General features: G+C 52.1%; 2 protein-coding genes across 4 annotated transcripts in view; both read right to left on the reverse strand.

Moving 5' to 3' along the window:
- The window catches only part of EXT2 (exostosin glycosyltransferase 2), a 118,987-nt gene extending 117,212 nt beyond the window's left edge, over nucleotides 1-1,775 (reverse strand). The window contains exon 1 of one of the 2 annotated variants that reach the window (XM_037522423.2): nucleotides 1,669-1,775. The gene's annotated coding sequence lies outside the window, so the exon portion shown is untranslated. The remainder of the gene's footprint in view (nucleotides 1-1,668) is intronic. The other variant, XM_037522421.2, reaches the window with a different exon arrangement.
- Nucleotides 1,776-5,054: 3,279 nt separating this feature from the next.
- Nucleotides 5,055-16,023, reverse strand: ACCS (1-aminocyclopropane-1-carboxylate synthase homolog (inactive)). 2 transcript variants are annotated; one of them, XM_037522424.2, is made up of 15 exons: nucleotides 15,941-16,023; nucleotides 14,728-15,018; nucleotides 13,641-13,700; nucleotides 12,031-12,101; nucleotides 10,863-10,932; nucleotides 10,405-10,471; nucleotides 9,841-9,938; nucleotides 9,289-9,366; nucleotides 8,469-8,569; nucleotides 7,886-7,975; nucleotides 7,122-7,167; nucleotides 6,882-7,023; nucleotides 5,869-6,011; nucleotides 5,609-5,762; nucleotides 5,056-5,451 (listed from the first exon to the last, which is right to left on the reverse strand). In XM_037522424.2, the coding sequence occupies exons 2-15, from the start codon at nucleotides 15,016-15,018 to the stop codon at nucleotides 5,354-5,356; spliced, it is 1,509 nt and encodes a 502-aa protein (XP_037378321.1). In that variant the 5' UTR covers nucleotides 15,941-16,023; the 3' UTR covers nucleotides 5,056-5,353. The 2 variants fall into 2 exon arrangements, with proteins under 2 accessions (XP_054555229.1, XP_037378321.1); XM_054699254.1 differs by lacking the exons at nucleotides 14,728-15,018; nucleotides 15,941-16,023 and adding an exon at nucleotides 13,794-14,649 and having other exon boundaries at nucleotides 5,055-5,451.
- Nucleotides 16,024-16,157: the final 134 nt, after the last annotated feature.

Raw genomic sequence — 16,157 nt, forward strand, 5'->3', positions numbered from 1 at the left:
TCCTGAGCAATTTTTTCTCAATGCTTCAGGGTATATCCAATCCACTCCGGTTCGAGATTCTGAGTCATAACCTCCAGTCTTCTCAACCTTTTCAGAGAGGCCCTCACAGATGACCTCCCCCACCCCAGGGCCACTGCTACACTAGAACTTAACCCAACTGTTCTTGAAAAAAAAGAAACCAAATTTTAGCAATAGTGGGAAAATCTTACTTGACAGGTTTCTTGATAGGTTTAGATTATCACTAGCCATCCCTAAAAAGAGTTTCCAATTTTAAGAAACGATTTCCCTTCAGTTATAGGAACATTCATAATAAATACAATGCAGGTGATTAAAAAGCTAGTAACTGAATTATACTGAGGATTCACAACATGCTAAGTAGCTGTTTGAAGCACTTTGCATTAACTTATTCAATCTTTCTAACAGTGTCCCATGACAAGCTATTATTACCCTCCTTTTACAGCAGGAGAAAGCGAGAAAGCGCAACAGTCAGGTTAAGTAACTTGCCCAGGGTCACACAACAGGGAATGCCCAGGCCAGGACCTGGAGGAGGGCAGCTGGCTCTGGCACCTGAGCTCTTTCCAAAGTGAAGCTGCCTCCCCCATTACCCTGAAAAGCTTGAATTAGATTTCCCCTTTTCACTCCTCAATTAGCAAAGCCAGCACTGAGATGACAGCTGCAAATCCACCCCTTCATACCCGCCCATGCAGCCAGGAGGCTGAAGTCAGCGCAAGCGAGGAGCGAGGAAACTGACTCATGTATTTTATTACCACGACTAGCCTTTGAGCTCTGAAACTTACAAACCAAGTCCAGTTGAAGTAGGTAAAGCACTCCACCGACTTAGGTGAAGAATGAAAGCTGACACGTTTCCATTTCTAGACATCTTCAGACAGGGAAGGCCGAGACTCTCCCAGATCTGCGCTTCCCAGGAAGGGACACCAAGCAACTATTTGAGTCTCCAACTTGTATACAGAAACCTGGTTCCAAGCGCCAGGAACAAAACTCCAAATGCCTCTGAGCTCCCTGTGCACCCCCAGAGCCGCCAGGCCCACCTGCTCCTCTTCCCGGGTTCGGGCCAATGTCCCAAGTCCTGCCCACGCACCTGGCCCAGCCGTGGCAGAGCCCAGGGGTGCAAGGAACTCCCAGGGGAGAAGGCGGAGGCAGCGGGAAGGGAGCGGTCAGGAGCAGGGTGGGACCTTCGGGAAAGGAAGCTGCAAGCCGCCAGGTGGGGGGCGCAGGGGTTCCAGGGGTGGGAGTGGACAGGTGGGACCCGAGGTGCGAGGCGCGCCAGGTGAAAAGGTGGTGAAGGGGTGGGGGGGTCGGAAATCCAGGCGATCCCGACTCGGGAAGTCACCGTCGCGGCCCCAGGCGGCCGAAGCTGCAAGCAGCCAGGTGGGGGGCGCAGGGGTGCCGGGGCGGGAGTGGACAGGTGGGACCCGAGGGGCGAGGCGCGCCAGGTGAAAGGAAGGTGAAGGGGGGGCCGGAAATCCAGGCGATCCCGACCCGGGAAGTCACCTTCGCGGCCCCAGCGGCCGCGGGGCTCGAGGCCGGAGCCCTGGGCCCCCCGGGCCCCCCCGGACCCCCCGGACCCCCCCGGCCTCCGCGGGCCCGCGCTTCCCCGGAGGCCCCGGCCCGCACCCCGGCGCCGCCCGGCCCTCCCGCGCCGTTTACCTCGGCCACGGCTGCCTCCCGCTCGGCGCCGCGCTCGGTCACCGGCTCATGCCGCGGGGCCCCGGGCTCGGCCGCCCGAGGGGAGTCGCGCCGAGCAGGGAGCCGCCGCCAGCGAGCAGGGAGCGGGGCGCCGGCGGCCGGGCTCGGCGGCGTCTGACATCGAGCGCACTGCGCATGCGGGAGCGGCCGGGCCCGCGCCCCCTGGTGGCCAGGAGGAGTCAGGGCGCCGCGGAGGGTGTCCCGGGCTGGGGGGCCAGCTCAGGCTCGCTCGGAATTGGGGGAGACCCTGAGCGAGGTGCTCTGTGCATGCTAATTTTAGAAATAAAGGGAATTTTTGGTTGAGGAAAAAGAAAAAAGCATGTGCCATTTGGTACTTTAAAATAGGTTTATGTGTTTCTGCTTAGAGCAAAGGAATAATTCTGATGAATAAATAAATAAAATAAATAAAAATAAAATAAATAAAATAAATAAAATGAATAAATAAAATACATGATGAAATGCATGTAAAACATAAAGGAATTAACTTGAAAATAAAATTATCCCTATGTGGGAAAAAAATAAATAAATAAATAAATAAAATAGCTAGAGGGGAATGAGTCTTCTGCAATCTGTGTATGATTTTATAATTTGACAGTATGCAAGTTGTTAATTGCAATTCCTTTATTTTAAAATTTGAAACTTGGATGATACGCTTCCTTTCACATGAGCTGCATGCAAGAAAAAATAGTGCCATTATGAAAAATTAATTCCAGATAAATATATTTAAAAGTAAAAAAGAAAATTGGGAAGCTTCGTTCATAATTATAATAAATTGCAAAATGAAACAATTATAATAAATTGCAAACTGAAACTTACAAAAGTGCAATAAAATTGACAAAAGTTTTATTATAACCAGTACTGGTGAGCGTGCAGCATTCCTGGAGAGTGATTCAACAGTATGCAGCAATTGCAGATGCCAGTTACCATTCCCCAGCAATCTCTGTGCATGGAGTTTACCCAATGGATTGTTAGCAAGGCTTATCAAAAATACGCATCCTGACATTGTTTCAAATGATAGTGAACAACTGAAAACAACCAAGATAAATTATGAAATATGATTAGAATGTAATAATGCGAGGAACCTCTATGTTGGTGTGGAAATATGTCCAAAATACATAAATATGAAAGGATGATCCAAACAGCAGGCAAGTGCGATCCCTTTTATGAAAAAAATATGCAGTAACTGAAGAAAACGTGTATGTGGGTATATTTCATTTTCGTTTTCTTTCTATTTATTGAAATGATCTAGCCTTCTAATGTCATAAGTCAGTAAAGGGAGTCTTTAAAAATTTGATCAAAACGCAAAGTGATTTTTTGTTTGTTTGTTTGTTTTCAGGGAACAACAACAATGTGGGTTCAGAGGGATGTTATTGAGAGGCAGTTCGGTAGTGCTGGCTATGGGATCCAAATTCATTCTGGTCCCAGCTGTATCTCCACGCCCTCTAGTGGAAGTTGTCATTGACAGTTTAAACATTCATGGGTGTCAATGGGAGTCCAGGGATGCTCTTGGCTGTTCGTCCCCAGCCCAGGGAGATTGGGACAAGAGTGTTCTGGGAATGAGAAACTCACATCCTGCTTCCCCACTTCCAAGAAGTGGGTCCTTCATAAGGGACCCTGAACAACAGTGGTAGTAACATAATAGAGGTTTTTAGAGAGGATACGGAACACTCTCGAGGTGGCCTCTGTAAAAGCTGAAGGCATCCCAGTAAAACAAGTCCCAGTACTAACGTTTCCTGGAAGTGGGGGCAGAAGGAGTGCTACGTAGTCAATGACATTAAGGAATAATTAACGATGACAATAACACGAAGCCTGGTTCTCAGGACCAGTGGGGACCTGGTTTGGCAAAGCAGAAAGAAGCCAGGATTTTGAGCCAAACCAACCTGGCTTTGAATCTTGGCCCTGAAACCGTGCTTCTCGATGTATGGAACCTCTTTGAGGCTGTTTCCTCATTTTAAAATGGGGGATAATAATGTCAGTTTCCCAGAATGAACTGGGATGAACTGATAAAGCAAGGTAAGTATATACTAGCAGACACTGAGTACTGAAATGACGTTTCTGAGGTTAAGAGAAAGGCAGGGGAGGAGACATGATGGGGGGATGGGAAAGGAGAAAAATTTTAAAAATAAAATGAGGATAATACCTGAAGTTCTGGCTCATGTGAAAATTAAATGAGATAGTGCATATAAAACTCAGCACAATGCCTGACATCCTCACTAAATGTTGAGGACTGCTGGGCTGGAAAAGTAGCCCGTGATACCGAGTTCAGGTGTTATTTTCAAAAATACTTAATTTGCATTAACATTCTATTAGTTGTCATCACTACTAAAGAGTTATTATTCCCATTTCGTGGATGAGGAAATAAATAATGCAGGTAAATTAGCCGGTACAGTGTCTGGCACATAGAAAGTATTCAAGAAAAGAGAGAAGACTGAATAGGCAAAAAGAGGCAAAATCATCCTATACCAAAAAACATGGTTTACAGAAAGGAAGCCCTGATTTCACAGACAAGAGGTATCTTTAAAAGAGGTACAAGGGCCTCCCCGGTGGCGCAGCGATTGAGCGCTGGGTTGCGAAGCTGCCTGCAGCCTCTGCAGCGCCGGTTCGATCCCCGGCTGCTTCCCAGCCACCGGAGGAGGGTCCCACATGGCAGGCAGACCTCTCCTGCCGCCCGCTGCTCCCCTCAGCAGTGTTCTTGGGTCCTTCTGCCTGCTCTGCTCCCCGCTCTGACTCTGGTGAATTCTCTCACCCTCCCGCGCTTCTGACTGTACCCAGTGCTTGTATAAATAAATAAATAAATCTTTAAAAAAAAAAAAAAAAAAAAGAGGTACAAGGAGGAGACAGCTTTTCTACACAGGAGTGCTGGCCCAGGAGAAGGGCCCTCAGCACAGCTCTAAGGTGGGACGAGGATGAAGCACCTGGAGACAGGTGGGCCACCCTTTGCATGCTTAAGGGGAAACACCAGTATTGGTGAGGCATCCCCACTGAGAGCTCAGGATCGCCCCATATCTTCCCATGACTGGACTCTTCAGAAAGGAGGAGGAAGAGCAACCCAGAGACAGAGACACCCCTCTTGACTCCTGCTGGTGCCTGCTCCCCTCGTCCCAAGCAGGGTTCTGTCCCAGGTGCAGGTGTGCTGTGACCCACATACCCTAAGTGTGAGGAGAGCAATCTGACCATGCAGAAATTAACTCCTTTCACCTTGTAGTTCAGAAATTATCACATGTTTGGCTTTTTTGTTTTTTTGGGCTACTCTCTTTTATGTGCATTCATTTGACTTGTTTCCCTGGCAACAGGAAGCAAAGAAAAATGCTCTCAAAACGAAGGTACAGGTTGTGTTTTCTGTTCGCATCCTGGGGGGCTGAGAGCTCTGCTTAGGAGCAGACATGACTCCTCCATTATGTAAATTACTCACAACAGAGCCTCCCAGCTTCTCCAGTTTTGTTTAATAGAGATGGTGGGGGATGGGCCAGGTGAACCAGAGCTTAAGGAACTGCTATGGTGAAAGGCAAAGAACAGTTTTCCTTCAGAGTTGAGGCCACACCGGGCATCCTCCTGGCAAACAGCTCATCGTAACTGATCTTCACAGCTCCAAAAGGCTCCGGTGGGCAGTGGCTGGGAGACCTGTGGCCGCCAGGCAACGAACAGCTCACCTGTGCTGGCCACTTGGCTCCTGGGTCTGGCAGGTAGGGGCATCTTTTGCCACCTGGGATTTGCCCTCAAGCACCTGCCAGATCCTCTGCATGCCTGGGAAGAAGTGAGGGCCTGTCAGCACTGGTGCTGGTGGGTGGGTAGGTGAGCAGAGGCCACTAAGCTGAGGTTTCTGGGGCCACAGGTGAGACCAGAAGAGGGGGTGCAGCGTGAAGTTGTGGTGCTGAGGGACCAGGGAAGGCAGACTTCTCACCTAGGCGAAGCCGGTGGGCCTTGTCTGAAAAGACCAAACGGAACCAGCCAGGCTCCTGGCACTCGAAGGCCTTGCCGAACGACAATAGCACCTTGTTGTCCAAAAATCGGCGCCAGAGCAGCATTTCCTCCTCGAAGGTGCCCTCACGCAGGTACTGGGGGCGGGGGGCGGGGGTTCAGCATGCAGATGCGTGACCCCTGCCCTCACCTGCCAGAGGGAGGCTAACTCTCCCTCCCCGCTCATACCTCCACTTGCATTACCTGCCTCAAGTCAACCCAGATGAAGAAGCCAGCCCCACGATTCAAGAAGGGGATCCCCAGCGCCTCAAGCTCTTCTGATATGTAGGTGTGGGCAGCCTTGAGCCGGGCATGGTTTTCGGGCAGATACACCTGGCTGATCCATTCTGTTTAGGTGAAAGAGAAGCCAGAAGATAGATCCTCCCATCAAACTTCCCCCTCGGTCCCGTTAATATTAATGCTGAGAAGAAAAAGACCAGGGGCCGGCAAAGGAAAACCCAGGAGTGGGTTGCTGGGCCATTTGGTAAGTGTACGTTTAACTTGACAAGCAATTGCCACGTTGTCTCGCAAAGTGGCTGCCCCTACCCCAGCCTGTTCCCACTAGCAGAGCACGAGCATCCCAGCGGCCCCGTGTCCTCACCAACACTTGATGTTGTGGCTATTACTTTTTTTTTTAAGCTGTTAGAGCAGTTGTATCTTGCCTGGCCCTCCTCCTCCTCGTCCATAAAACAAAGGGGGAAGCCAGGAATACCTGCTCCTTAGGATGCTGGGGAAGGACAAATGAGAGGATGCACTGAGGGCATCGCTCAGCTCAGCAGATGGTGGCAATTACAGGGACTCTTGCTATCTGAACCTGGGGAGAGGGTGGGTCCACTCCAGAGAGAAACTTCCATCATAGCAATGTCCCCTTAATAGCTTTTGTTCTCGCCTTTCAGGCGCTCCCTGATAGTAACAGCTTCCCAAGGGTGGAGCACCTATGACCTGCGGGTACTATTATTGTAACTGAATGACAAATCACACAACCCCAACAAGAGAGCTGCCATTAGGACCCCTGTGTTGCAGACAAGGGAGGTCAAGGAATGAGCTGTGCAGCGAGGAAGTGACCAAGCAGGGTATGAACCCAGCCTGGGCCCAGAGCTGTCGCCCTCCAACCCCACCCTGAATCCTTCTCCTGGCAAGAGCATCCATGATCCCTGGCCCGTCCCAGGTTCACTGTGACCCTCCCCTGCTTCTCCGTCACCAGCCCCGACAGTCACCGTGGTCCCGGAGCAGCTGTGCCATCTGGTACTGCACCAAGCCACTGAGGCCGTGATAGCGGCAGAGGGAGGCCACCGCGGTGGCCACGTCCTGGTTTTCTGTGTACAGCGTCCCGAAGCGGAGCCCCGACATCCCAAAGTCCTGCAGGAGGAAGGCATTGTGGGCAGTGGCCAGAACTCCACAGAGGAGGCCTCTTCCCCCAACACCTTCCCAATACCCCCAGCCGGTCAGGAACCCACCTTGCTGGCCGCCCACATCACGTGGGTCCTCTGGGGGTCAGGCAGCCTGCGGAGACACAGGGGGATCAGGGGCAACACAGCCCCGAGGGAAGTTCCACACCAGAAGGGCTATGTCTTGCTCCCTGCAGTGAGCGCAGTGTCCGGCATGAAGAGGATGCCAAGTTACCGTTTTCTGGGTCTCACTCCCCCGCCCCTCCATAAATGAGCAGGAGTAACGACCCGGCCTCCACCTCCGTCACAGCTTCATGAGGACGGCTCAGAAGACCCGGGAACCACTGAGCAGAGTGGAAAGGTCCGTACAAATACCAGGAACTGCAAAGAGTCCCGGAATGTCAGGTTCACAGCCTTTCTAGATGATCTGGGCCAAGAGTTTGCAAAGCTGTTTCGATGGCAAATTCTTGGCTCAAACTAAATGTAAAGGCCCAATATTTAAAAAACCAGAAGTGCTTGGCCTGTGCAAAGGACTCCAGAAGAATCTGCTGAATGAAAGAGTGGGCAAATGAAGGAATGAACTTGGTGCTACTCTGGAGAGGAAGGAGACTGCAAAGGAGGCCAGTTTCCCCCCATCCCCCTCCTTCTTCCTCAAGGAACCCCAGGGCTCCCCTTTGGAGGTCTCAGAAGCCCCGCTGTTCTGCCCAGACCTCTGGCTTCTCCTCAGGAGACCTGAGGGCAGCAGACCAGCTGGCTGGATGAGGAATCACCCTGGGGCAAGCTGTGCCCAGTGGCCCAGGGCCCCAGGGGGGTGGGGGAGGGGGCTGCCTCACCTTTCCAGGCTCAGGACGCTGTGGTACCCAACCGACTCCTCAAACACCGACAGCATGTACACCTCGTCCACCATCACGTGCAGCTCGTGTCTGGGGGCGGTGCAGGGAGGGGAGCTTGGTGTGCAGGCCAGCGCTCCCCAGGTGGGGTGGCGGTGAGTAGAAATCCAGGACCAAGAACCAAGCCTGGGATTAGCAAACTTTTTTTCCAGGAACACCTGTCTTTGGTTTACTTTTTTCAAATAAACAGGAAATGGATATACAAAGCAGAGGACAGTGGGGCCTTTGCAGAGCAGTGGGGGAGACACGGAGCCCTAGGGCACCTCCACAGAAGGGCATGGCAAGTGCAGACAGACCTAGATCCAAGCCTTACTCCAGCCCTCACTCCAAGGCTCAGTAATGGGGATAATAACAGTAGCCCCCCTAACAGGGCTGCGGGCATGGGATGGAGACGAGGATCTGGCCAGGAGGGGCCAAAGCTCCCAGGGGAACCCACTGTAGGCTGAAGAGGGAAGAACACGCACCAAAGCCCCGGTCAGGACCCTGATTTACACGATATTTTTGGGTGAGTGTGGGGGCTCCTCACCGCTTGGCAAATTCCAGGAACTCCCGCAGCTCTCCTGGGGAGTAGACGTCACCCAGAGGGTTATGGGGGTTGATGAGGATAAGGCCTTTCACCTTCACACCCTAAAACCAGGAGAGGGGCGGGAGATGCTCAGCTCCTCCCCAAGGCCAGAGTCCCACCCTCAATGGGTGGCTCCTGGGGACCGTGATGGGACTGTGGTCCTGACCCCGCATGAGCAGATGGGGGCAGATCATTACACCTGCAGCGCCAACTACGGAAGGAGCAAAGCCCCAGGCCAGTAGCGGCTGCCCTTGTGGGTAGAACCAGGGTGGGAGTTGAACACTTTTAAATCCCTACACTGGGCACAATGCTTTAATGCTTTTCATGTTATTTAATATTTTAATGACTGGGGGAAAAATGAAGAAGAGGGATTTTTGGAAAGTAGATGGGAAAGGAAACACAGGAATACTGCTGCTCTCTGCCCTTCCTTCAGGGGCCTCAGATCCCCTCAAAGGGAGGGGAGCCACCTCCCAAATCACCAGGGACACTTAACTACAGACTGCTAAGCTCCACACCTGCCCCACTGAGTCAGAACCAGGCGAAGTCCTGGTGGTGTTTTTAATCGAGCTTCTAGGTTAATCCTTTCAACCATGAAGTCTGAGAGTCTTCTAAGGTGAAGACCCCTCAAGGGTTTGCCCCCCCAAGCCATGTTTCCATGCTACCCCCTGCCCTGTCCCATACACAGAGTGCCACCCCTACTTCCATGGACAATCAGCCACAGCAGGGGACCCATGCTGCTCAGACCCGCCCCCCAGCCTTGGGTGTGACCTGATGCCCAGACCTCAGAACTAGCTCCTTCCAGCGCCATCTCCAGCTTCTCCACAGTGAGCTGGAAAGGGCGCTTGTCTGGCCCGGTGACCTGGAAAAAAAAATCCACCAATACTGCCAGCCAACTTCAAAGGCCTGGCCCCCCCAACCTGTACTCTGAGAGCCTCTCATTATCCCATCATGTCCAGGCTCCTTCCAACAGTCTCCAGAAAAACACACTGGGGTCACTGCCATCACCCTAACTCCAGGGACAACTCATCCTTCTTAGGTTTGGGGAAGAATCCTCTGGTTAGGGTGCAAGGACTTCCATGTTGAGGTCTGCTCTGCCCTGTTCTCACCCCACCATAGGGTGGCCTTGGCTTCTATGTAGACCCTAGGGATCTGGGCCAGGAAACCCAGGCAATGGGCAACCATGAGCAATAAAATCTCTACTCCCCTTTCACCCGCACCCCCACCGCGAGTCCTCAGCATAGACGTCCGCCATGTCCACCCCCAAACTCAGACGCAGGGAGCTCTTGTTCTACAGGATGGCCCAGGTCCTACCTGGGGTGCCGGGGACTCTCACCTCACTGTCCAGATAAACAAAGACCAGCCGGACATTGCCATAGAGATAGACGTGCTGTGTGATGGCTCCATAGTAAGGGGCAGGGATCAGGAAAGCCTCTGGGGACAGGAGGAAGGCGGGGCCCGTCACCCTCTGTCCGATGCTCCAGACCCCTGTCCACTGGCCCTGCAGCTCTCCGAGCCCTCCATGTCCTGGGAAACATTTGGGGACATGCTTCCTCGCTCAGTCCCAAACTCTCTTAAGTTCTTGCTTTCCTGGAACCACAGACATCAGACCCTGTCCTAATAATTAGCAGCTACAATTTATTGAGACCTTACTATGTGCTGGGACTGTGCTAAATGCCGATTTGTGAGCAAGACAGGAAAGCCAAGGTCACGGCAGAGAGACAGCGTGTTGCACAACCCTGGCACTGCCCACCCCAGGGCGGCTTAGCAAGTCACCTATTTAAGCCCCCTGACTCCAGGGGTCTGTGAGGGCTGAAAGCATTTGCAGCACTCAGCACAGGTGCTGGGGATGCTGCAGGCACAGGGCAGCCCAGCGCTGAGCAGGCTGTGGGCCACTTACCCCCGACCTCACACAGCACGGTGGCCAGGGCTGAGAAGAGAGAGGCGCAGCCATTCAGAACCACCACCTGAGGGGGACACATCCAAACAGAGATGAATCCCCCTCAGGAGGGAGCAAGGATGCCAACCCCTCGCCCCCAGGGGCACTGGGTGAGCCAGATCCCCCGAGGCTCTGTCAGCAAAGCCACTGAAGCTTTCTCCCGACCAACAGCTGAGCTCATTCCTGGGGCTTATTTGTGGGGACCCCGCTCAGGAAGAGGGAGCTGGTCACTCAGAGAATCTAACGGAGATGCAGAGAGGGACCACCAAACAAAGAGGATGCAGGAATTAGACCCAATTGAGGATGAAAATAAGTGAAATAAGTCAGTGAAAGGCAGATCTCAACCACCACACCCTGGCCATCCGCAGGGTGGGGGAGATGGCAGAATAGCAGGGAGAGCCAGGGAGGGGGCTACTCACATTCTCGGGTTTCAGGGCTGCTGGGCTCTTGCAGTAGAAAGAAAGGAACTTGGCCACTTCCTCCCGGAGGCTGGAGGTGAGACAGACAGACAGACAGGCCGCGTGGCAGAGAGACCCTCACCACAGCAGCCCCAAGCTCCCTGGTGCAGGAAGCTGCGTTACCCTTCTCTGGTTTCCACCTGGGGCGTGTGGTCGGTCTCCACTACCTGTGCCAACCTCCCCACCTCCACCCCCACCCCCTCGGCCCCACCACTAGCCCCACCCGCAACATTTTATTCTAGTAGTTCTACCAGAAAACCCACCACAAAGCCAACTCTAAGTATATCAAAAGCAACACTATTAGATCTAGCTAACAATAGTAATAACACTAATTATCATCATCACCATCATCATCATCGCTGCTAATATTTATTGAGCATTTATATTTCACAGGGGTTCTTTGGAGCCTCTTACTCATTTGATCTTCATAACAATGCTATGAAGCAATTATTACTACGACTGTTATTATTTGCATTTCAGAGACCAAGAAACTGAGGCTTGAAGGAGTTAAGACACTTGCTGGGAAGAGGCGGAGTCAAATTCAAGCCCCGAGTTCCCAATCCAGGGCCAGCATCCCGATTATTCCAAGCACATGTGCTTTAGAATCAGTCTTGGAATCAAGTCCTGCTCAGTCACTGAGCCTTAGAGTAGCGCCTGGTCCTGGCCAGTCTCAGCAAGTGCAAAGTCTAATTAGTATTACCTGCCACCTCCCACCTTACCCGGGGCGAAAGGCCCAGCCAGTGCTCCCAAAGCAGATTCTGGTTCCTCTAAAACTACTGGCCTGAAGGTACTCCCCCTGCCTCAGATCCAGAGCCCCCTAAGCTGGGCGTTGGGGAGAAGGCCTAGGGGAGGGCACCAGCTCCCTGAAGAGGCTCTGGGAGACCCCACAATCACCAGGTCTCTAGGACTAGGCCCTCAGCCTTCAACAGGCTCCCGCCTACTATTGCTATTTGGAGTCAGATAATTCTTTGTCATGGGGGCTCATCCTGGCCCCTGTAGGAGTATAGCAGCATCCCCGCCTGTACCAATAAATGCCTGGGGCAGCCCTTCTCAATATGACCACCAAAAATGTCCCCAGGGCGCAAAACTGCCCTGGGCAGAGCACCACTGTTCTATGCCAGAGACTCACAAGAGGTGTCCCCTCCAGTCGGGGTACTGCAGCAGGGCCGGCTCCACCCGCAGCATGTCACTCCGGCTCAGCTGGGGACACAGAGGGGAGGCCAGGGCTGAGGGCTGCAGGTCTCTGAGGTGAGGCCCGCCACATCCACACAGCACGGGGCCTCCAAGGCCACAGGTGTGGTCTTTGCATCAGAGAAACCAGCAAAGGGATAGCACAGGCACAACACTGATGCCCATTTTGCAGATGATGAAACTGAGGTTCAGAAAAGTGAGGTGCCTCAGCCAAGGTCACAGAGCTAGCAAGTGGCTGAGTTCTTAGTTTACTAGGAATTGTTGCCTCCTGATCCAGTGCTGCCTACTCAATGCTGTCAGCTAAATAGTCACCTTGGCTATTTCTAAAGCATCCCCGCCCTGATCAGGTGTGGGGCGGAGGTAGTGAGCCCCAGGGCATCACACACAGAGTCAAGGGAAGGCAGGCCTTGGGCAGGGCATCCAAGGGAGGAAAGGTACCAAGCGCAGGGCTATACCTCCATCCTTTTCCCTTCCCCCTCTTTTACCCCTACAGGCTGCGCTGCAGAAGCCGGAGCCTCGGAGCTCGGAGCACTCGCACTGGGCTCATCTGAACATAGACACTGATTCTGAACGCTGGACATAAGAAAAGTATGTTTAACAGCTCAGTAATTTTTCACATTGACTACATGATGAAGTGGTCATATTTTAGGTATAAATTGACTAAACAAAATATATTACTAAAATGAATTTTAGCATGTTCACTTCACTTTTTATTGCATATTTTATTTCCAAGGGATGTGCTGAGCTGTCTTACAGGGAGAAGCTGGCTTTGGGTAGAAAAGGTCTTTTAAGCACATTCCCTAAATTCCTCTCTCCTTGGGGCTTGGATATTCTGGAACTAGGTTCCTTTGGGTTAGACATCTATAATCCCAACCCTGACTCTGAGGCCCAAGGATTAGATACACCAATCAGGTATTTCTAGTGGTTTGCTGGAGATGGTTCACATCAGGTCAAGAAATCTGATTATTACATTCCAGGAATTTTGTAAGCTATGTTAAAAAAAAAAAAACATTTTCCAAAATTAAATTATGAAAGACATGCAATTACATAACTTATATTAAAATCAAAGTTCATAAGTACTCAAACATCTTCTGAATCTGGCAAAACATTGTACTATATTCTGTGCTCTTGAGGTTATTTCTGTCCATGTGTCAGCCTGGGGGCACAGGACGTAACGTGTGCCTGTGTTGCCTGCCGGGATGTTACATCAGTACCTTAGAATCAGCCAAAGTGGAATATTTACACCATGGGAATTGGCACAAGCTACAAATCAGGTTGTGTCTTGTCTCTGAAGAGCCAGCTAAGTTCTGGTCACACACCACTGAGTGTTTCTGCTCTGAGAGCATGGACCCAGATGCAGGAGGCACTGTATGAGGGAAGAGGCTGAGACATAAATAGCAGAGTAGAAAGTGACTGGCCCAAGAGCACCTAGAAAGCTGTTCCCAACTCAGATCTGCAACCTGGGAGTTCTGGACTGACACTGAGGCAAGCACTAGGCTCCTGTGAGGGAAGTTCAAGGGCAGACAGCCCGTTGGAACTGGGACTTACCCGACTGGACAGCAGGTCAAAGCAGAGTTTGTTTTCACTGGTGCCCAAGTTAATGATGCCCTGGAGAGAAGAGGCACAGAGGTAGGGTGAGCACAGCAGAGGGCAGCCAACAGGAGGTGTCGCAACCCCACTCTGCCAACCACCTCTACTTGCCTTTGCTCCAGCCATGCCCTCCACTCAGCAACCTGATCCCATCCGCCTATTTCTAAAGCCCCGTTCATGGGCCTCCCCTGGTGGTGCAGGTAGTTGAGCGCCATGTTGTGAAGCTTTCTGCAGCGCTGGTTCGATCGCTGGCGAGGGTCCCACATGGCACAGCAGACCTCTCCTGTCTCGCCCGCTGCTCCCCTCAGCAGTGTATTTCGTCAGTCTGCCTGTTCTGTTCCCCGCTCTGTCTCTGGTGAATCCTCTCATCCTCCCGCACATCTGGCCTATACCCCAGTTCTTGTATAAATAAATAAATCTTTAAAAAAAATAAAGCCCCGTTCATATGCCATCTCCTCCAGAAAGCTTTCTGACCCCCAAAGTATTGCTAGTAAGAACTTATAATCAGTGCTCATAACAATAATAGCAGGTAGCATTTACCAAATGCTCTGTGTGGAAGTACTGTGCTACCGGCTTGACATACCTGATCTCACTGAACTGTGACTATTCTATTGAGCAGGTTATTGGTATCCCATTTTAGAGATAAACTGAGGTTCAAAAAGTTTGCATAAAGAGCTTTCACAACCATAAGGAAACAGTGGTGACCTGAACCTCTTCCATCGCAGCTCTAAAGCCTCATAGTTGACAGACTATGGGTCAGAATCACATAAGAGCATTCCAGGTTTCTTGAATCTCCCTGTGTCTGTCTATCTGTCTCTCTCTCTCTCTCTTTCTGTCACACACACACACACACACACACACCAGGGTCCGCTCAATTATAAACAGGCTTGTAAACAGTTTCTCTAAATTATGTCAGATTTCCACTCCGTTAAGGTCACAGGACTTGGGCACTGTGGTCCTGGGCAACGCCAACCTGGGCACTGTCCTATTGGCCAAGTGGGGATCACACCCTGTAGTCTTCTTTTGGGCTGGGGGCTCCACTCACGCTGGGGTTCTTCTCCTCATCATATTCATCCATGTGGTACGTCCTGTAGCCCTCCTCAGCTGAGTCCCAGAACCACTTAATGACTCCTCCTCTGGAAGACAGCTGGGAGCTCCCAGAGGTGAACATGGCACTGGGATCACCCACTCCATAGTGCTCTGGCAGCTTCTGCTCTGGTTTTCTGGGGCATTCTCTTTCCAGACCATCCCTGTTGTTACCATCCAGGTTCTGGGTGGAGGCTGGGCCCAGACAGGTGGGAGGTGCCGCAGCTTCTTTCTGAGGTGGGGTGAACATCTGGGGAAAGACAAGCACACTCAACGCCTGAGCCTTGCAGACTACATGCATCAGAATGCACTGGGAGCCATGGGCCGCCCCCTTCTCTCTGCCCCTTCCTTTAAGTTTCACATTCATTACTCCTTGAGTCCTTTACTAGTTGTAACCATGTGTGCAGTGGCTTCTACCAGTAAATTCTGTTAAGGATCTATTCCCTGCCCGGGGCTGTATTTGCTATGTTCATATGGCTTTAATATATAGCTGCTTTAGCTTGTTTTACTTTTGTGAAAGTTTTTCATTCCGCTGCCTGTGGGTCACCAAAGTTCTTTTTCCTTTCTTGTTGACCTCAATCTCAAAAACCCAGGTTCAAATTTTCTGACTTAAAGCAAAAAAGAGCCTGAAGTCCCTGAAGGTCTTGAGGTAACTTAGGTAAACAGGGGTAAAAGGTAGAACGAGATTATTGGGTGGTCTGGGAGGGATGATAGGAGGGAATGAAGGGGTGGGGCCATCTCTACCAGCACGGGCACCCCAGACAGCAACCCCAGGGCTCTATTTTCATTGGGAGGGAGGGAGCTGTGGGTGGGGGGCTGAATGGCCTCATTCTGCACACAGACATGAGTTCTTGCGCTTTCTACGCCAGTTTCCTCAACTGCCCCAGGGGTTACAGCCGTAACTATCTCACAGGCCTAAGTCAAGACATAAATATCAGGTCATGTAGATAAGGTGCTTAGAACAAGGCCTGGCTCATGCCCAAAGCTCAGCACAGTATTATAACATAAATCCTGGCTGATTTTCCCAGGCCTTGAGGCACAAGCCCCTGACACCAGGAGAGGGCGAACCAGCCCACCCACCCCCACAGCCTGCCCTCCCGCGGGTCAATGTTGCTCCACGCAGTCTTCTCTGGGGTCCTCCCCAAACTGGCTGGGCCCTCCCCAGAGCTCACCTCGGGCTTGGGAGGGCGACGCCCCGGGAGGCCGGGGTAGAGGCACAGCCCTGGACCAGGGGGGGCGGCCGGGCTCCGGGTCGGCGCCGTGCTGGAGCGCAGGGCCGGCTCCAGGGGGACCCCAACCCCAGCAGCGAGACCACAGCACCCCCGCGCGCTCCGCCCAGGCCTCAGGGTCCCGCCAGCGGCTCGGCGGCCGCGGATACAGACGCGAAAG

The sequence above is a fragment of the Talpa occidentalis genome, unplaced genomic scaffold, assembly GCF_014898055.3.
Source record: "Talpa occidentalis isolate TD23 unplaced genomic scaffold, MPIMG_talOcc4v2.1 talOcc4.3, whole genome shotgun sequence".
NCBI lineage: Eukaryota > Metazoa > Chordata > Mammalia > Eulipotyphla > Talpidae > Talpa > Talpa occidentalis.